Genomic DNA, 22,171 nt, shown 5'->3' on the forward strand with positions numbered 1-22,171 from the left:
GTGAGCTCTTGCGGATATGAAAGGCAAAAAGCACTAAGGCCGGGCTTTTGTTCCTCTGTGGCCCTGCATATATGAGGAGGTGATGAGTAATTCTACATTTTTATCAACTTTACCGTTTAAAACTCCAAGGGAGGAAAACCCTTCAAACTGATAGGCTTGGAGCTTGTTGAAGGTGGGGTATTAGTGAAAAAGATGTGAAGTTTCTTTGTCGAAAATACATGTATGTCCAAGAAATTCTCTGTAGATAAAAACTAACTAGAAAAAGAGTTTGTCAGAGAGGAAAAGTAGTTTTGCTAATATATTTTTGATCATTTGCAAAGCCCAAGGAAGTGTGTGGCAAGAGGATTGTGGTGTCTTAGGATATTCACATAGGTCTGAAACAAGGAAAACATACTTCTGTTGAAAGCACCATTCCAACATATTGTTATTAGCAGTCCCTGGACTAATGGGTAGTGGGTGGGTATTGTGTCCATCAGCTTAACCGCAATTGCCTCATTGACAGCAAGCCCAGCAAGGAATCACTTGGAATGTTAATTTCTGTGGCCTTTCGCAATCACACGAAGCTTGGCTCCCTGCGCTTGCCGTAATGCGGCCTGTACCATTGCTTTCCGGGGGGCGGGGGGGGATTTGGCAGCAGCGGAAGAAGGAGACCAGAGGGTGTGTGTTGGGCAAAGCCGGAGGCAGAGGAGGACGATTGTTTTACGGATCTCGTGATCGGCCCATCCTTCTCCCCTTTCCCCCCGCCCCTACCGCCCCTGTCCCGCCGGGGAGCGGCGGCGGCCTTGGACTTTGCTGTCTTTCCTCGCGGAGACAGGTGAGTGTCGGCGCGCGGGCTCCCCGGGCTTCGCTCCCCACCCCCCGCGTCTCCGGGGCCGGTGGCGGCGGCCGGCCGGGGAGGCGGCCTCGGCGCACAGTAATGGCAGCGCTGTGAGCAGGGGAACGCGAGCTGACAGCCGCCGCCGCCGCCTCCGCCCACCTTCCTCGCCGGGGCTTCGTCTTTCACTCCTTCGGGCTGCCTCCCCCTCCCCTTGTCCCCTGCCCCTTGCCCTGCTTCTGCAGAAGGTAACCCCGCTGAGGGTCGGGGAGCCGGGCTGCAGGCGCCGGGAAACTTCCCTTCCCGGTTAATGGGTGGCGGGGCTGGGGCGGAGGAGAGGAGTTGGGGGCGACGAGGTGTGGGGAGAGGGATGAAAGGGGGAGGCCCGGGAAGATGGCATCCTGTAAGTGACCTCGGCTCCCCAGAGCGCTGACCCCTAAGCCCTGCCACCCCCTGGACTGGATCCCGGGCCTCCCCAACCCTATCTTGGCCGCCTCTCCCGCGGCCCCATTTTCCTCCGAAGGAGGGAAGGTGAGAGTGTGTGTACTCTTCTACATATTTACGTGCTCACACGAATACACAACTCTGTGTTTTTGTGTGTGTGTGGGGGGGGCATCTCATGCATCCTTACCACAAGTGTTTTCACTTTTATTTCCGCAGACTGCAAAGATTGATAGCTTTGGGGAGGAGTATCCTCCGTGCATGCTAGACCTCTTGTCTCAACCCTTAGGGTCTGGTGAAATAAGATCCTCACACGCTTTCTGGCACTTGCTTACCATCTAGGGAGTCTGGACCATTCCCTACCATTACGTGCATGCAAATAAAACATCTGTGAATTGCAGACTGTTATTAATGTTAAGCCCACACCTTTGCCTCATGGATTAATATTAACAGTTGAAGGCCAGTACCCTGGGCGTTTAAATTTTGAAGATAAGATGCAAAATATTAACATTCGCTATAGATTGTGACTGTTCAACATAAACGTCTTTGAACTAGATCTGGCCAAGCCTACCTTCGTAGTAAAGTATGGGAAATAATCACTTTGATCTGATTGACAACTGACTACATAATAATCGCTTGAAAACATTCAAAACACTGTTGCCTATCCTTTAGAATCTTACATTCCTTTTCAAGACAGACACATGAACAAATGAGCTATACTTTGCTTCTTTTGCCCATATACAGTATCTGGAAGATCCTTCCAAAAGAGTCACGTGAGATAAGAGAAGTACACACTTTTTTTGTTTTGAGATGGAGTTTTGCTTTTGTCACCCAGGCTGGAGTGCAGTGGTGCCATCTCGCTTCACTGCAACCTCCGCCTCCCAGGTTCAAGCAATTCTTCTGCCTTAGCCTTCCATGTAGCTGGGATTACTGGCATGTGCCACCATGCCTGGCTAATTTTGTATTTTTAGTGGAGATGGGGTTTCACCACGTTGGCCAGGCTGGTCTCGAACCCCTGACCTCAGGTGATTCGCCTGCTTAGGCCTCCCAAAGTGCTGGGATTACAGGCCTGAGCTACTGCGCCCAGCCCACAGTGTTTTGAATTACTTGTTTTTTTCAGTTGCTGTTTATGAGTTGGGGGAACATTTCTACAATGTGCATGCACATAGCGTGGGAAAAATTCCTTTTCAATTGCCTTTTGAGTATTTGGATGTTCCCCTGCATCTGAAATACTCTTCATTCTCCATCCTTTCTGGTGGCTTTCAGTGTTCTATAAATGTGAAGATTATCCATGTCTTTTACCCTCACCAGTTTGTCACTAGATTAATTGTTATGGACCTTCTTTAAAGTCATTTTTGCGTTGTCTTCTGTCAGTTGACAAATATTTATTAAGCACCTGGTTTATTTGCCAAGCAGTGCTGCAGGCATTAAAGATACAAGGGTAAACAAGACACATGACATTTCTTTTCTTTTTTTTTTGAGACGGAGTCTCGCTTTGTCGCCAGGCTGAAGTGTGGTGGCATGATCTCGGCTCACTGCAACCTCCGCCTCCCAGGTTCAAGCAATTCTCCTGCCTCAGCCTCCTGAGTAGCTGGCACTACGGGCGCACGCCACCACGCCCAGCTAATTTTTGTATTTTTAGTAGAGACTGGGTTTCAACATGTTGGCCAGGATGGTCTTGATCTCTTGACCTCAAGATCCGCCCTCAGCCTCCCAGAGTGCTGGGATTACAGGCATGAGCCACCACGCCTGGCCAACCCATTAAATTTCTATCCTTTTAGAGTGTCAGTTCTGGCTTGGGATGGAGAGACAGACAGTAAATAAGAAATAATCTCAGAGAATAAGTGCTGTGTGGGAAATAAGGTAAGGAGTTGTGGTAGTGATTGGGAGATTACTTCAGATACTATAACCAGAAAAGAACTTCCTGAGGGTGAAGTTTGAAATTCTGAGGGAAAAGTTTTCCTATTTTAGGGAGGAGCAAATGGAAAAACCCTGAGGTGCTATCAAACTTGGATTGAACAAACTGAAATTGGCTTAAGGTGGACCCTAGTAAGAGATTAAAGGTGGGTCCTAGCCAGGGGCTGGATCATGTTGGCTTTTGTTCTTACGATACATTAAAAGGCTTTTGGAACTCTTCTAAACTGGGAGTGATAAGATCTGAGTGAGAATCAGACTGTCGATTGGAGAAGAGAGACACAAGGAGACCAGTGAGAAGAGCAGTGGCTGTGGAGGGTTAAGGTACAAGTGAAAAGGTTTTGAGATTTATTTTGGAGTTGAAGATACTTACTGAAATTGTCGTGTTTTGGATGAGCATGCAGTTGGGACGGGTCACTTCTGGGTTTCTGGCTTCCGCTGGAGGATGATGATGCTGTGTACTGAGATGAAGAAGAGGTTGGGGGAAGCAGGCTGTTGTATGGGATGGGGTTGGATTGGACATGTTAAGTTGGATTTCGTTGTTCAAGTGGAGGTGAGAAGTAGGTAATTGGAAATAAGTGTGGAACTTAGTGAGAGGTTAAGGAGTGATTCTACCATTCAACGAGGGCTTCTCAAGGACCAGCTTTAAACCAGATGTGTGGATATAGTAGTTAAAAAATCTCTGGCTTCATGGAACTTAAGTTCTAGTGAAGAGAGAAAGATGTATATGGAGAGTCATCAGCATTTATTTATTGGTATACTAATGTTTTGAACAAAAACTATGTTCACGTGGCTCAAAATTTAGGATGTTAGTCTGGGCAACATGGTGAGACCCCATGTCTACAAAAAATAATTTAAAAAAAATTAGCCAGGCGTGGTGGCGCATGCCTGTAGTACCCGCTGTTGGGAAGCTGAGGCCAGATGACCAGGTTGGAAGTGGCAGTGATCTGTGATTGCACCACTGCACTCCAGCCTGAGTGACAGAGTGAGAACCTGTCTCTAAAACAAACAGAAAACCAAAATATAAAATTGTCAATAGGGAATAGAATGAAAATCTCCCTCCACTTCTTGTACCCTTGTCATCCAGCTTTCCTTGGAGCCAAACATTGTTAGCTGTTTCTTAGATCTCCTTGGAAAAAAATATTTGTGGAGATAGAAGCAAATATTGTTCCTACTTTGCAGAAACGGTAGTACACTTTACTTGCTTTAACATTTGTATTTTTTTTTTTGTTTTTTTGAGACGGAGTCTCGCTCTGTCGCCCAGGCTGGAGTGCAGTGGCGCAATCTTGGCTCACTGCAAGCTCTGCCTCCCGGGTTCACGCCATTCTCCTGCCCCAGCCTCTCCGAGTAGGTGGGACTACAGGCGCTCGCCACCACGCCCGGCTAATTTTTTTGTATTTTTAATAGAGACGGGGTTTCACCGTGGTCTCGATCTCCTGACCTCGTGACCCGCCTGCCTCGGGCCTCCCAAAGTGCTGGGATTACAAGCGTGAGCCACTGCACCCAGCTAACATTTGTATTTTTTAGAGTGTTAAATAGTAGTTATGAAATAGGATGAGAACACAGAGAATGTAGAAAGAAGAGGAGAAAACTGTGGAGTACTGCAGCATTTTCTGATTTGGTCCCTGCCCTTGTTAAGTTCATTTATTTATTTATTTATTTTGAGATGGTGTCTTGCTCTGTGACGCAGGCTGGAGTTTGTATTTTTAGTAGAGATGGGGCTTCACCATGTTGGCCAGGCTGGTCTCGTTAAGTTTTTGACCTACAGGTGTGGAGTTGTTTAAAAAGCTGCTTCTGGCCAGGTACGGTGGCTCGGGTCTGTAATCCCAGCACTTTGGGAGGTTGAGGTGGGTGGATCACTTGAGCCCAGCAGCTTGAGACCAGCTTGGGCAACATGGTGAACCCTGTCTGTACAAAAAATACAGAAATTAGCCAGGTGTGGTGGTGCAGGCCTGTAATTCCAGCTACTAGGGAGGTTGAGGTGAGAGGATTACTTGAACCCAGGAGGTGGAGGCTGCAGTGAGCCACTATACTCTAGCCTGGGTGACAGAGCAAAGAGGGTCTCATTGTGTTGCCCAGGCTGGTCTCGAACTCCTGGGCTCAAACAATTCTCCCACCTCAGCCTCCCTAAGCGTTAGGATTATAGGCGTGATCCACTGTGCCCGGCCTTGTTTCTTGTTTCTTTTTTTTTTTCAGAGGGGGTCGCTCAGGCTGGAGTGCAGGGGCTCAATCTCAGCCCACTGCAGCCTCCACCTCCCGAGTAGCTGGGACTACAGGCACCCTCCACCACTCCCAGCTAATTTTTGTATTTTTAGTAGAGACGAGGTTTCACTATGTTGGCCAGGCTGCTTGTTTCTTTATCTTTTTCAACTTTCATTTTAGATTCAGGAGGTACACACGTAGGTTTGTTACCCGGGTATATTGTGTGATGCTGAGGTTTAGGATACAATGATCCTGTCACTCAGGTGCTGAACATAGTACCCAACAGTTTTTCGACCCTCATGCCCTTCCTCCCTCACTGCAAAAAGCTGTTTCTTTTTGTGAGACTTTACAAAAGTTTGCACTGTTTGTTTTGTGTTCTACCTTATCTGCCTATTCTTTGTGTATTCTGGAAAAATGTCTGGCTATGATTGAAAGCAATGTTTCATATGCACTATCAGTTTTTTTTTTTTTTTTTTTTTGAGGCAGAGTCTCGCTCTGTCTCTGGCTCCCAGGTTCACACCATTCTGCCTCAGCCTCCCAAGTAGCTGGGACTACAGGCGCCCACCACCATGCCCGGCTAATTTTTTGTGTTTTTCATAGAGACGGAGTTTCACTGTGTTAGCCAGGATGGTCTTGATCTTCTGACCTTGTGATCCACCTGCCTCAGCCTTCCAAAGTGTTGGGATTACAGGCATGAGCCACTGCGCCTGGCCCTAACAGTTATTTTTATTTTTATTTTTTTGGGGGGACAGAGTCTCGCTTTGTAGCCCAGGCTGGAGTGCAGTGGCACGATCTCAGCTCGCTGCAAGCTCCGCCTCCTGGGTTCAAGTGATTCTCCTGCCTCAGCCTCCCAAGTAGCTGGGACTACAGGCAGCTGCCACCACGCCTGGCTAATTTTTTGTATTTTTTTAGTAGAGACAGGGTTTCACTGTGTTAGCCAGGATGGTCTCAATTTCCTGACCTTGTGATCTGCCTGCCTCAGCCTCCCAGAGTGCTGGGATTACAGGTGTGAGCCATCGCGCCCAGCTAGTTATTTATTATTATTTTTTGAGATGGAGTCTCACACTGCCACCTGGGCTGGAGTGCAGTGGTGCAATCTCGGCTCACTGCATTCTCCGCCTCTGGCGTTCAAGAGATTCTCCTGCCTTAGCTTCACAGGTAACTGGGATTACAGGCGCTCACCACCACACCCAGCTAATGTTTTTGTATTTTTAGTAGAGACGGGGTTTCACCATATTGGCCAGGCTGGTCTTGAACTCCTGACCTCATGATTCACCTGCCTCGGCTTACCAAAGTGCTGGGATTACAAGTGTGAGCCACCACGCCTGTCCAACTATCAGTTGTTTTTAAGTAAATTGATGACAGGATCAGCCCTAGAATCTTAGTATTACGAGGACTTATGACTGGCTCGTGTTAAATCTTGGAAAAACAAGCAGCGATTTGGAATGTTATGAGGTTTATAACAAGTTATTGATCTATGAGATGTATGACTGAACCCTCTCTCACTAATCAGTTAATCACAATATCTATTCAGAGTGATTTGGCTCTGTGCCTGGGTTTGAATCTTACCAGTAATGTATCTGTCACATTGCAGTTAGCATAATCTTTGGGTTACCTTTAAGAATGTATGGATTTCTATATCAGTACTTTATATTTGGCTTTTCATTGGGAAAGGCTTATTGGAGACAATTCCTTTGATTCTTAAGTTTTGAGACAGTAGTAGTGTTAGGTTAAGATTGTGGTGTTGGATCTGTAGAAACTTTTGGGGTGCCTTGAACCCTGTTGATTTTTCTTTCGGAGGAGGAGAGGTGGGATATTTTCTTTTGCTTTAAGCTTTGTTATTCTGGAGAATTAAAAATTCAGACTGATACTGTGTCTTGTTTGCTTGTTTGAGACAGTTTCACTCTTGTCACCCAAGCTGTAGTGCAGTGGTGCGATCTCAGCTCACTGCAACCTCTGCCTCCTGGGTTCAAGTGATTCTCCTGCCTCAGCGTCCTGAGTAGCTGGGACTACAGGAGTCTGCCACCACACCTGACTAGTTTTTGTATTTTTAGTAGAGATAGGGTTTTGCCATGTTGGCCAGGCTGGTCTTGAACTCCTGACCTCAAGAGATCCACCCTCTTTGGACTTCCAAAGTGCTGGGATTACAGGTGTGAGTCACTGCACCTGGCCTCTTTTATATAGTTTAACATTATAAATAACGTTACTTACATCTATTAATTCAGTGACTTAGTCTTTTTTCTATTGTAGGTTGCTTTTCAAAGAATGAAACATGGATTTACCATATGTAAATTTTTTTAAATATCTCAGCCTTGTTTTAATTCAGTTGAAGGAGAGAAAGTACAGGCTATACTCCAGGCTGGTTTTGAACTCCTTGGCTCAAGCAGTCCTCCTGCCTTAGTTCTCAAAGTGTTGGGATTACAGGAGGCAAGAGTCACAGTGACCCGCCTATGGTTTATAATCTAATCCTATCGTTATTTTGTTGCTCCGATTTGTTCCAGTTTTGACCTTTAGTTTAACTTGTGTCCTTTTGATATGCCCTCACCCTCTTTGTTGCGGGAAAGCACCTTCTATTTTCTGGCATCATAGATGTTCGAGGTTCAACTTGTATTTTTCCTGCTTCAGCCCTGGAATCAATCACTTTTCCAAGGAGGAGCTCTCGTTCCCTTTTTGGAGAATGATATTTAGAAACCAAGATCTAAGTTCTATGTGTGCCCATTGCCACTGTGGTGTCATTCCTCCTAGGCTCTTCTCAGTGAGCAGAACTAGAAATATATGTATATTCATCCATGCATATACAAATGTCTATGTTTATATCTTTTTATCTGCATGTATATGTATGTTTGTGTATTCAAAACCATGAGTTTGTAAATGATACCTTTGATTACAACTCATTACCGCTGGATTAATGCTTGCCTTTCCCCTTTATTTTTATAACTGCTATTTTCTGATGGTGGGAAATAGAAGATAGCTTTCGTTTTTTCTTTTTTTACTTTTTCTTTCTTTTTTTTTGAGATGGAGTCTTGCTCTCACACAGGCTGGAGTGCAGTGGCTCGATCTTGGCTCACTGCAACCCTTGCCTCCTAGGTTCAAGCAATTCTCCTGCCTCAGCCTCCTGAGTAGCTGGGATTACAGGCACCTGCCACCACACCGGCTAATTTTTGTATTTTTAGTAAAGATGGGGTTGCACCATGTTGGCCAGGCTGGTCTCGAACTCCTGACCTCAAGTGATCTGCCCGCCTTGGCCTCTCAAACTGCTGGGATTACAAGCATGAGCCGCTGTGCTCAGCCAAAGATACCTTTCTAATAGTCATAGTAATTATGTAAGTAGTGTACCAGAATAATGAATAATGTGACATCAAGAGAAAGATCCCCAAGTAGTGCTGAGCCTTCAGAAAAATTTTATCTCAAAATATTTCTGTTTTATTTGATAATAGTCTGTCTGAACCAAAAATAGTATTTTGTCATCATAGTACCAAGTATTATTGTGATTAGAATGCATCTATTTAAAAATTTTTAGAGAGCATTTTGCAGTGAGATGCAGATACTTCTCTGACATCAGAACTTTGTACCTGTGATCTAGTTTTTAAGCACTTAAAACATACATAACATAAAATTTACCATTTTAACCGTCATTAAGTGTATAGTTTAGTGGTGTTAATTGCATTTACAGTGTCATTATGACCCTCACCACCATTTCCAAAACCACCATTTCCAAAACTTTTTCGTTACTAGACAGAAACTGTACAACCGTTAGGCAGTAGCTCCCCATTTCCCCTTCCCCCAGCATCTGATAACATCTCATCCTTCTTTCTGTCTTTATGAATTTGCCCACATACATACTTTTGTTTAAGCAGGACCATAAGATATTTTCACTTTGTGTCTAGTGTATTTGACTTAGCGTAATATCTTCAAGGTTAATCCTTTTTTTTTTTTTTGAGACGGAGTCTTGCTCTGTCGCCCAGGCTGGAGTGCAGTGGCGCAATCTCAGCTCACTGCAAGCTCTGCCTCCTGGGTTCATGCCATTCTCCTGCCTCAGCCTCTCCGAGTAGCTGGGACTACAGGCGCCCGCCACCACGCCCAGCTAATTTTTTTTTTGTATTTTTTAGTAGAGACGGGGTTTCACCGTGGTCTCAATCTCCTGACCTCGTGATCTGCCTGCCTCGGCCTCCCAAAGTGCTGGGATTACAAGCGTGAGCCACCGCGCCCGGCAGGGTTAATACTTGTCGTAGCATATATTGGAACTTTTTATTTTGAGAGACAAGGTCTGGCTCTGTTGCCCGGGCTGGAGTGCAGTGGTGTGATCATAACTCACTGCAGGCAAATTTTTTTTTTTTTCAGTCAAGATGATGTCTTGCTGTGTTCCCAGGCTGGTCTTGAACTCCTGAGCTCAAGTGATGCTCCCATGTTGGCCTCCGAAAATGCTGGGATTACAAACTTGAGCCAACTCACTGGCTCTCTTTGGGATTATAAACAGGAGGTGTCAAGAAAGTTGCTAGAAGGTTAATTGATATGCATCTGCCATAACTGTATCCCCTTTTTAATTATTCTTCCATGCATGTGTCTTCTATAGCAGTGTCAGGACATAGGCAGGATTTAATGTATTATATAGAAGCCAGCAAATACAGTAGATTGTAGGGTGCAGTCACATCTTGGGCTCAAGTGATCCTCTCATCCCAGCCTCCCTAGTAGCTGTGACTACAGGTGCATGTCACCACACCTGCCTAATCTGTTTGTATTTTGTAGAGGCGGGGTTCACCATGTTGCCCAGGTTGGCTGCGAACTCCTGGGCTCAAGCAATCTGCCCATCTTGGCCTTTCAAAGTGCTGGGATTATAGGTATGGGCCACTGCACACAGCCAAAAAATTTGTTCTCAATGTTTTGATAATTTGTGTAAAGGCTGGTTGGTTCTAGCTTTGTCTAGTATTCATACAAAATGGGCTTGCCTAGTCATAAGGGACTCAGAAATTCAAATTCTCTAACTTACCCGAGATCGGGGATACATATATGAGAATAGTTTTTTAAAAAATATCAGTTTCTTAAATTCATTGACTAGATTATTGAACAAAAAATGAGAAAGCAAGTAAAAATGGCGTTAAACTTCAAGCTGATAAGAGTGATGTGAAAACTTAAGAAACAAAGTACAGGCTGTGCAGTCTTATGTGAGTCTAAAGTTCATTGCAGAGAGGGGTCTTTTATTCTGGTGCAGTGGGTTTATTTTTGGAAGCAGATAGCTGCTTTTTTGAGACAAGGTCTTGGTCTTTTGGCCCAGCCTGGAGTGTGGTGGTGCCATTGTAGCTTAATGTAACCTTGAAGTCTCCTTTGCTCAAGCCAAGCTCCTGCCTTAGCCTCCTGAGTAGCTGGGACTCCCTGCGGGTGCGTGTTATCAGAGGGCCCAGCTACTATAATTTTATTTTTTGTAAAGACCGGGTCTCTCTATGTTGCTGAGGCTGTTTTCAAACTCCCAGGCTCAAGTGATCCTCCCACCTTAGCCTCCCAAAGTACTGGGATTACACGTGTGAGCCACCACACCTGGGTGCAAATGACTTCTATAACTTATTGTATTATAAATACATTCCCTACTCCCCACTGTGTCACCCTTTTTGAGACTTCAAGATGTTTCCTGCAGTATACATTTTGGCACACACCATATGTCTGTTCACTCTTTTTTTCCCAACTCATTTCTTTTTGTAAAAAACATACTACTAGAAATTCTAGGCTGGATGCGGTGGCGCACGCCTGTAATCCTAGTACTTTGGGAGGCCAAGGCTGGTGGAAGCTTGAGCTCAGGAGTTCAAGACCAGCCTGGGCAACATAGTGAAACTCCATCTCTACAAATACAAAAAAGTAGCTCAGTGCAGTGGTGTGTGCCTGTAGTCCCAGCTGCTCAGGAGGCTGAGGCGGGAGGATCACTTGAGCCCAGGAGGTCAAGGCTGCAGTGAGCCAGGATCACACCACTGCACTGGGTGACAGAACAAGACCCTGTCTCAAAAATAAATAAACAAATAAATAAATAAAAATAGTAATTCTGAAGCCGGAGAGTCATGATGGAAATATCGTTTGTGGAGTACTTAGAGCTCTGTGGGTAAAACCTTACTGCAACAAAAAACATTGCACCCTTAACCTCCAAATAAGAAAGGGCATTCTTAGTTACATCCAGTGGCTCGCTCATTTGATACAGCAAGATGAAAATGTTTAGATGCATTCTTGGAGCTTATTTTAATATTAAATGATGGCAACATATTTGGTCAGTGTGCACCATTGGCAGCTTTGGGTCCACCTATGGAAATGGAAAATAATGCCAAGTTAATATGGTATTCCACCTCCCTGTCTCCCTTATTCACAGTTTTGTTTTCTGCATTTTAGTTACCCATGGTCATTGGGGTCTGCAAATATTAAATGGAAAATTTCAGAAATAACTCATAATTAAATTCTGTATTGTCCTCAGTAGTGTGATGAAATCTTGCACTGTCCTGCTCAGACATGAATCATCCCTTTGTCCAGCATCTCTACGCTGTTGATGCCTCCTGCCATTAGTCACTTAGTAGCTGTCTTGATTATCAGATAGACTGTTGCAGTTTTGCAGTACTTGTGTTCAAGTCACCCTGATTTTACTTAATAAGGGCCCCCAAAGTACAGGAGTAGTGATCCTAGCAATATGGATACACCAGAGGGGCTTCTGCCATAGAGTGCTTCCTTTACGTGAAAAGTTGAAAGCTCTCAATAAGGAAAGAAAAAAATAATAGGCTGAGATTGCTAAGACCCACTGTAAGCAGGTCTAATAAGAATTTCTTTTTCTTTCTTCACAATTATGAAAGAAAAGAAATTGTGAAGAAAGAAATTCTTGCTAGTTCTGCTGTCAAACCTCAAACTGTAAAAGTGATAGTTACATTGTGTAATAAGTGCTTAGTTAATTTGGAAAAGGCATTACACTGGTGGGTGGAAGACATGAGCAGAGACAAGTTCCACTTGATGGCAACATACTGTGCCAGAAAGCATTGAGCCTATTTGAAGACTCAGCAAGGAATCCCCAGAGATGAATGACACCAAGCCATTTACTCTAAGTCAGGGACCATAACACATATTCAGGAATACAGAACGTCAGTAGTAAGTAGCCTAATGCTAACCTTCCGATGCCTGTGTCACTCACCTCACTTCATCTCATTACATAGGCATTGTATTGTCTCACACCTTCACAAGAAGGGCGAGTACAGCACAGTGAGATGTTCTGAGAGACCATACTCATGTAACTTTTATTATAGCATATTGTTATAATTGTTATATCTTATTGCTAGTTATTGTTAATCTCTTACTATGCTTGATTTATATAATAAACTTTATCATAGCTATGTATGTATATGAAAAAACATAGTTTCGGGCATCCCTGGGGATCTTGAAATGTATCCCCTTGGATAAGGCAGGTGACTGCTGTAAGGCTCTTTATTGGATCTTAAGTATTTTCTCATTTTATGCATTTAGAAGGAAATCTGCTCTAAGCCTATTGAGTGGCATTTAAAAAACTAATTATGGTGTCTTAACTATCTGAAGTCCATTTAGACCCCTCTATTGTATCTTACTGATAATTTTTGGATGCCAAATTTTTATTGCTGCTGATGATCAGTACTGAAATAAATCGTCATTCAGGAGTTTTGTTCACTATAAAGAGAATCAAAATAGTAAGTGGTTAGCCATTTACATTATTGATAATTTTACTTTTAGAAGGCAGGTAAAATACGAAACACCAAAATGAATCTTTTGAGATACTGTAATTTTACCTGCTGAAATTATCTAAATTGTTTCTTTTTGCTCCAGCGAGTGAGTTCACAGGAACAAATCTCTTTATATGAAAAATGTCGGGCTGGGTACAGTAGCTCACTCCTGTAATCCCAGCACTTTGGGAGGCTGAGGCAGGTGGATCACCTGAGGTTGGGAGTTTGAGACCAGCCTGACTAACATGGAGAAACCCCGTCTCTACTAAAAAAAAAAAAAAATACAAAATTACCCCGGTGTGGTGGCACAAGCCTGTAATTCCAGCTACTTGGGAGGCTGAGGCAGGAGAATTGCTTACACCTGGGAGGTGAAGGTTGTGGTGAGCCGAGATCACGCCATTGCACTCCAGCCTGGGCAACAAGACCGAAACTCCGTCTGACCTTATCAAAAAAAAAAAAATTCATCTGATCTTTTTTTTTTTTTATTTATTTTATTTTTTTTTTTTTTTGAGACGGAGTCTTGCTCTGTCACCCAGGCTGGAGTGCAGTGGCCCGATCTCGGCTCACTGCAAGCTCCGCCTCCCGGGTTCACGCCATTCTCCTGCCTCAGCCTCTCCGAGTAGCTGGGACTACAGGCGCCCGCCACCACGCCCGGCTAATTTTTTTGTATTTTTAGTAGAGACGGGGTTTCACTATGGTCTCGATCTCCTGACCTCGTGATCCGCCCGCCTCGGCCTCCCAAAGTGCTGGGATTACAAGCGTGAGCCACCGCGCCCGGCAATTCATCTGATCTTAACAAACATGTATATTTTTTATTTCTGCTATTAGTAATTTAAGTTTTTTGGGGGTGGACATTTTGTCAGGCTATGTTAACACATCACATTTAGGGACAGTACCATGTGTTTTGTGAGCTCTCCTACAACTTTGGAAACCTAAAACTCACAGGAAAGTTAAGATTCTCAGAAGGGAAGGTTAGTAATGGCTTTCAGTTAGAGATGATGTGCTTTCTCCCCTAAATTTATGAAAATATTAATGATGTTTATGAGGAGTAGGATTTTTAAATTCCTTTATTATGGAAAATTGTAAACACATACAAAAAAAGAGTACTGTAATAAATCCCCATGTCCCTGTTATTCATCCTTAACAGTTATCAACTCATGAGCAAGCTGTTTAATTGTGAAGCAGATTTCAGACAGCATATCATTACATCTGTAAATATATTTTTTCAATATTATTTTTATTTCTTTTTTTTTTGAGATGGAGTTTCACTCTTGTTGCCCAGGCTGGAGGGCAATGGCGTGATCTCGACTTCACTGCAACCCCCTGGGTTCAAGCGATTCTCCTGCCTCAGCCTCCTAAGTAGCTGGGATTACAGGCATGTGCCACTGTGCCCAGCTAATTTTGTATTTTTAGTAGAGACGGGGTTTCTCCATGTTGGTCAGGCTGGTCTCGAACTCCTGACCTCAGGTAATGCGCCTGTCTCGGCCTCCCAAAGTGCTGGGATTACAGGTGTGAGCCACTGCGTCTGGCCTGATATTTATTTCTTTTTATTTTATTATTATTTTTTGAGACGGAGTCTTGCTCTGTTGCCCAGGGTGGAGTGCAGTGGCATGATCTTAGCTAACTACAACCTCTACCTCTCAGGTTCAAGCAATTCTCCTCCTCAGCCTCTTGAGTAGCTGGGATTATAGGCAGCCACCACCACTTTTGTTTGTTTGTTTTTGTTTTTTGTTTTTTTGAGACAGAGTCTTGCTCTGTTGCCCAGACTGGAGTGCAGTGGCACGATCTCGGCTCACTGCAAGCTCCACCTCCTGGGTTCACGCCATTCTCCTGCCTCAGCCTCCGGAGTAGCTGGGACTACAGGTGCCCACAACCACACCCGGCTAATTTTTTTGTATTTTTAGTAGAGATGGGGTTTCACCATGTCGGCCAGCTGATCTCGAACTCCTGACCTCAAGTGATCCACCCACCTTGGCCTCCTGAAGTGTTGGGCTTACAGGCATGAGCCACCGTGCCGGGCCCCAAATATACTTTTAAGAGAAAAAAGCAGATATATAACAATCTGAATAGTATACCATTTATGTAAAACAGATGAAAAAAATACCATATTTGTATTATGTAAAAGGGAGTAACAAATCACATATATGTATAAAATACGCCTAGGAACATATAACGTTTATTGTCTCTGGCAATGGGAGGTGACAACGAGGTCGTACACGGGAGTGGTGGGAGAGAGATTGAGATCTCACAATTTTATGCTAAACGACCATGTGGATGTATTGATACTTACACCTCATCCCCATTAAATTGCTCTAAAATTTTTGGTAGAATTTTATAATTCATTTTTATATGTATAGCAGCTTTATTGAGATATACATCACATACCATTCAATTTACCTATTTGAAATATACAAGGCAGTGGTTTTTAGTATATTCCCAGAGTTGTGCAACCATCATGACAGTCAACTTTAGAGCATTTTCCTCACCCTGTTGGCAGTCATTTCCCATTTTCCCCCCAAGTTCCCTAGTCAACCACTCATCTACTTTCTGTCTCTAGATTTGCCTATTCTTGATAATCCATATAAATAGATTCATACATTATGTGGCTATTTTTTGGCCCTCTTCATTCACTTACTAGAATGTTTTTGAGGGTCATCCATGTGATAGTGTGTATCAGTACTTCATTTCTTTGTATTGCCAAATAATAATTTATTGTATGGATCTATTACATTTTATTTAACCACTTATCAGTTGATAGACACTTGAGCTATTTCAAGGGCCTTTATGAGTAATACTGCAGTGAACATTTGTGTACCAGTTTTTATGTGAATATGTCGTATTTCTCTTGGGAGTTTTATATCTCTTTATGCTTCAGAGTGGAATTGCTGGGTCATATGGTAACTGTGTTTTATAATTCACTTTTGTAATTATTATTGACAATCATGCATATTTAGAAATTATGCTCTGAGGAAATCAAATCTACAAGTGTTTTCAAATGTAACAAAAATGTTGCAAATATTATATTAATGTTGACATAATGTTTTCTGGAAACAGGCAATTAAATAGAAACTTTTATTTTGCTATTTTTAAAAATGTGGAGTGTGTGTGTGTGTGTGTGTGTGTGTGTGTGTGTGTGTGTGTGTGTGTTTGTTTTAGGGCCCATAAGTGGTCCTAGCCACTGTACCTGTGTGCCTAAAACCCCATTGTTGCAAGAGTGGAACTCACAAGAAAGCTAAAGGGGACTGTGGTGATTTCAGGAGATTTGGATTTTTGCAGTTACTTGATGGGACACAATCTGAGTGCGCATGGGAATCTCGTTAAGGCACAGGAATGAAGAACAAGACTGATAGATTTATGAGTTGTTTGACAGCTTGGGAGGTAGAAGTAGTGTGACTGGTCTTCTTTCTTCTTTGCCCTGTCTCTTTCACATCCTTATGTAAACTTTCCCTGAATGTTACTATTAAACAATTTCAAGAAACTTAATTTTCCTAGTTATATGAGCATTCTGCTGGGCAAGCAGAGAATCTGACAGACTGTCTCAGCATACCTTCCTGCTATTGGTTTGTCAGTTTTTGGTGTGTTTCACGAGGCTGGTGCTTCTCGCACCTTGGCTTCCAGATTTTCTATCCATCCAAGCATGGATTGTAACTGTGTATTTTCCTGTGGTACCAGAAATCTATCAGTCTCAGCAGAGAAGTCAGTGTCAGTCTGATTCCATAAAGCAAAAAAAGTCTGTGCAACTGTTAAACTAATTTACAAGCAGTGTGTATAATATGATTCCATTTTATAAGAGGAGAAAGCGAATGTGAGGGGAGCATCGCTAGCTTTTTGGTATGCAGTTACAGAATTGTCCCCACTCTCAGAAACACTCAGGTGATTACAGTTCAGAGTGATGAAGTGCTCTAATAGAGGAAAGTGTGGAGTTCTCAGGTAATACCTACGATAGGACACCTTACCTAGCTTAAATGGTCCAATAAAGTTTCTTGAAAGCAGATGTAGGCCGGGCACAATGGCTCACACCTATAATCCCAGCACTTTGGGAGGCCAAGGCAGGCGGATCACTTGAGCCTCAGGAGTTGGAGACCAGCCTGGCCAACATGGTGAAACCCTGTCTCTATTAAAAATACAAAAATTAGGGTGCAATGGCTCGCGCCTGTAATCCCTCAGCTCCTTGAGAGGCTGCGGCAGTTGAATCACTTGAACGCAGGAGGTGGAGGTTGCAGTGCACTCCAGCCTGGGTGACAGAGGGAGACTGTCTCAGGAACAAAAAAAAAAAAAAAAAGCTAGTGGACCAAGGTTAGACTATCAGTGGGAGTTAGGTGGAATGGGTGGAAGGGGCAGCTAAGGAAAAGAAAAGCACTCTAGGTAGAGAAAATAGTAAGGGTAAAGGCAAGTGTATGAATCAGGCTGATGTGTTCAGTGATCTCTCAGCAGAGAGAAGTTCCTAGATTATGATGCCACGGTAGGGAGTACCAGGAGGAGAGGAAGCTTGGGTGCCATGTTGCAGTTGAGCCTAAACTGAATGCTGTCTGTAGAAGGAAACAACAAACTTTGTACTTTATGTACAGAGTAACATGGTCAACTTTTTGGCTTAGATAGGTTATTTTTGTGTCTTTGATAAGGGCAAGATCTGAGATTCTGATCTTGAAGTCACGAACTTTGTTTTGTCCACTGTATCCTCAGAGCTTGGAATGGTGCCTGGCAAGGAGTAAGTATTCACCAAGCATGTCAGTGAGGCAGCATGGTTGCACACAGCAGCCTAGAGCACCGGCCGCAGCATGAGTCTGAATCCTGATGCCACCATTACATAGCTTTGTGACCTTAAGCAAGTTTCTGAATCACCTATGACTCAGTTTTCTTATTCAGAAAATAGGGAGAACAGGCCAGGCACGGTGGCTCATGCCTGTAACCCTAGCACTTTGGGAGGCCAAGGTGGGTGGATCACTTGAGGTCAGGAGTTTGAGACCAGCCTGGCCAACATGGTGAAAAACCCTGTCTCTACTAAAAATAAAAAATTAGCCGGGTGTGGTGGCGGATGCCTGTAATCTCAGCTAGTTGGGCGGCTGAGGCAGGAGAATCACTTCAACCTGGGAAGCAGAGGTTGCAGTGAGCCGAGATTGCACCATTGCACTCCAGCCCAGGCTGACAACAGCGAGACTCCGTCCCCCCAAAAAAAAAGAAAAGAAAATGGGAACAACAGTGGACCTACCTGTCAGAATGTTGGGAGGATTAAACGAGTTTGTACAGAGTACTTAGACTAGTGCTTGGCTTGCAGTATTTGCAGTGTAAATATTAACAGCTGTTACTATTTCTGCTGAGGGCCTGATTCCGGGGCATTTGTGGGGCTATACAAGTATGGATGGATTCAGGAAATACTCATGTGCACAGTTGATGATAGGATGTGGTAAACAAGGAAGAGAAGGAGGCATGGTTAATTCCCTTATTTAGAGCTTAGGAAACTCATTAGGTTCTCCCACCTCCTCCACTCCCACCTTCCCCCCAATTTTGCACAGTAAAATCGCTGCTAATCCGTTCTAGATAGTTCAGGAATGAGTTGAAGGCCAGGAGGTGGAGGCTTTGGTACATTGAGGAAAGAGGATGTGGTTCAACATGGCATACTGTCTTTTGGATATTTGGCTTTTCTCTGATATTTTTCATTCTTTTCCATGGAGTCTATTCCTGGGATTCCTTGAGCTCTCTTCTCAGCTGGAAACACAGAAGGGCCTCTCCCAGTCTGTGGCTGGTGGTGCGGCCGCCATCCTACCCGCTCCCTTTGCTCGTTCTCTTTATGCATCATTCCCTCCTCGCCATTCTCTGCCTCCCCTTTCCTCCATGGTGGGAGACAAGAGAAAAGATGTTTCATCCTTTTTTGGCCTTGGCTACAGACTAGGTTGTTGCCTTACAGTCCTGCTAATAAGGGGAGACATGAGGGAGGCTGTTAAAACATTTGCCAGAAAAAATGTTCCTTTGAGCAATTACATTTAGCTTAGAAAATTTTTCTAATATGGGACCCTTTTGTTCCAGAAACCAGCTAATTCCTAAATGCAGTTTGTCTGAGGCAGGAGTCTTTGAACTCCCTTAAAAGCCCATTCAGGACCAGGTGTAGTGGCTCACTCCTGTAATCCCTGCACTTTGGGAGGCCGAGGTGGACGGATCACGAGGTTGGGAGATCGAGGCCATCCTGGCTAACACGGTGAAACCCCGTCTTTACTAAAAATAAAAAATTAGCCGGGCGTGGTGACAGGCACCTGTAGTCCCAGCTACTCGGGAGGTTCAGGCAGGAGAATCACCTGAACCTGGGAGGTGAAGGTTGCAGTGAGCCGAGATTGCGCCGCTGCACTCCAGCCTGAGCAACAGAGTGAGACTCCATCTCAAAAAAAAAAAAAAAAAAGCCCATTAAGTTCACTGGAGCCAGGGGTTCCATGCTAGAGCCATGCTTTTCATTAGAACTTGGAGGTAGATACCCCAAGAATCTGGGAAGGAGCCCTACGCTCTCCACTGCAAACCTGACATTTCTGTGGAATCTTTTTTTAATCTTAAAAGGTCATGTGAATTTTATATTCTACTCCATAATTCATCCCTGTTTGGTTTAATATAAATGTAAATTTCTTCCCTAATCTTATACCAAAACTGATGCTCCAGGAAGGTAAAGCCTTTCATTTTCTTGTGCCTTCTCATATTCCCTTGCATGCTACCTCATTCCCCACTTTCAGGAGTGCAAACTACAAGGATTTGGGGCCAAAACCTTTCTGTTGAATGTCCTGCATTATTTCCCATGATGGAAGTTGACTTTTTGGTTAAGTGGGTCCCCGTTTCTTTCCCTCGCAATATTAAATGAGGACTGTAAATCTTTGAAACTGAGAGGTGACATCGTGCTGGCAGTCCTCACAGCCCTCGCTCACTCTCGGCGCCTCCTCTGCCTGGGCACTTTGGCGGCACTTGAGGAGCCCTTCAGCCTGCCACTGCACTGTGGGAGCTCCTTTCTGGGCTGGCCAACGCTGGAGCCAGCTCCCTCAGCTTGTGGGGAGGTGTGGAGGGAGAGGCGGGGGCGGGAACCAGGGCTGCGCGCGGTGCTTGTAGGCCAGGGCGAGTTCTGGGTGGGCGTGGGCTTGGCAGACCCCGCAGTCGGAGTAGCCGGCCGGCCGGCCCCACCGGCCCTGGGCAGTGAGGGGCTTAGCACCTGGGCCAGCAGCTGCTGTGCTCAGTTTCTCGCCGGGCCTTAGCTGCCTTCCCACGGGGCAGGGCTCGGGACCTGCAGCCCGCCATGCCTGAGCCTCCCCTCCCCCTCCGTGGGCTCCGGCGGCCCGAGCCTCCCCGACGAGCGTCGCCCCCTGCTCCATGGCGCCCAGTCCCATTGACCACCCAAGGGCTGAGGAGTGCGGGCGCACGGCACGGGACTGGCAGGCAGCTCCACCTGCAGCCCCGGTGCGGGATCCACTGGGTGAAGCCAGCTGGGCTCCTGAGTCTCGTGGGGACGTGGAGAACCTTTATGTCGAGCTAAGGGATTGTAAATACACCAGTGGGCACTCTGTATCTAACTCAAGGTTTGTAAACACATCAATCAGCACCCTATATCTAGCTCAGGGTTTGTGAATGCGCCAATCGACTCTCTGTATCTAGCTACTCTGGGGGGGACGTGGAGAACCTTTGTGCCTAGCTCAGGGATTGTAAATACACCAATCGGCACTCTGTATCTAGCTCAAGGTTTGTAAACACACCAATCAGCACCCTATGTCTAGCTCAGGGTTTGTGAATACACCAATGGACACTCTGTATCTAGCTACTCTGGTGGGAACGTGGAGAACCTTTGTGTCTAGCTCAGGGATTGTAAACGCACCAATCAGCGCCCTGTCGAAATAGACCACTTGGCCCTACCAATCAGCAGGATGTGGGTGGGGCCAGATAAGAGAATAAAAGCAGGCTGCCCGAGCCAGCAGTGGCAAGCCGCTAGGGTCCCCTTCCGCACTGTGGAAGCTTTGTTCTTTTGCTCTTTGCAATAAATTTTGCTGCTGCTCACTGTTTGGATCCACACTGCCTTTATGAGCTGTAACACTCACCGTGAAGGTCTGCAGCTTCACTCCTGAGCCAGCGAGACCACGAACCCACCGGAAGGAAGAAACTCCCAACACATCCAAACATCAGAAGGAACAAACTCCAGAACCGCCGCCTTTAAGAACTGTTAACACTCACCACGAGGGTCTGTGGCTTCATTCTTGAAGTCAGTGAGACCAAGAACCCACCAATTCCGGACACAAAACTATACCCTTGATCATAAATAATTTGTACTAGAAGCTTTCCATTTCCTAGAGTTTGTAATGAATATAAATAGTCTATGAAATTTCTTGTCTGAATAGTCGTGAAAAGATGGTAGCTAACATTTTGTTGTGTGTGGGGTTGTTTTCTCACTCCTTGCATATATCATGCTATTTAATTATGTAGTGCTTTAAAAACAAATAACTGGCCGGGTGTGATGGCTCACGCCTGTAATCCCCGCACTTTGGGAGGCTGAGACGGGCGGATCACGAGGTCAGGAAATCGAGACTATCCTGGCTATCACGGTGAAACCCCGTCTCTACTAAAAAAAAATACAAAAAATTAGCTGGGCATGGCGGCGGGTGCCTGTAGTCCCAGCTACTTGGGAGACTGAGGCAGGAGAATGGCATGAACCTGGGAGGCGGAGCTTGCAATGAGCTGAGATCGCGCCACTGCACTCCAGCCTGGGCGACAGAGCGAGACTCCGTCTCAAAGCAAACAAAAAACAAAACAAAACAAAACTAAGCTTATAGAATTATTGCTAACATTGTTATTGTTTTTAATTGACAGATTTCAACACTACACTTGCACAATGTCTTTGAAACCAAGAGTAGTAGATTTTGATGAAACATGGAACAAACTTTTGACGACAATAAAAGCTGTGGTCATGTTGGAATACGTCGAAAGAGCAACATGGAACGACCGTTTCTCGTATCCTTTTAATGGCAGCTTGATCAATGTTCTAAAATTGATAAATTTGTTGAAAAGTGAGAACATGTTCAATGTTATGGAAGAACTTTCCCATGTAACTATTTTCTAATATATTATCATCTACATT

At 44.7% G+C, this 22,171-nt stretch overlaps 1 protein-coding gene across 3 annotated transcripts in view; it reads left to right on the forward strand.

The window, feature by feature from the left end:
* The first annotated feature begins 606 nt into the window (after window positions 1-606).
* The window catches only part of CUL2 (cullin 2), a 90,711-nt gene continuing 69,146 nt past the window's right edge, over window positions 607-22,171 (forward strand). For 2 of the 3 annotated variants that reach the window (XM_030797656.1, XM_030797658.1), the window contains exons 1-2: window positions 607-814; window positions 21,904-22,044. In XM_030797656.1, the coding sequence (XP_030653516.1) occupies window positions 21,926-22,044 (119 nt within the window). In that variant the 5' untranslated portion in view covers window positions 607-814; window positions 21,904-21,925. Of the gene's footprint in view, window positions 815-860; window positions 1,063-21,903; window positions 22,045-22,171 lie in introns of those variants that run through there. The other variant, XM_030797657.1, reaches the window with a different exon arrangement.

This window comes from Nomascus leucogenys, chromosome 18 (assembly GCF_006542625.1).
Source record: "Nomascus leucogenys isolate Asia chromosome 18, Asia_NLE_v1, whole genome shotgun sequence".
NCBI lineage: Eukaryota > Metazoa > Chordata > Mammalia > Primates > Hylobatidae > Nomascus > Nomascus leucogenys.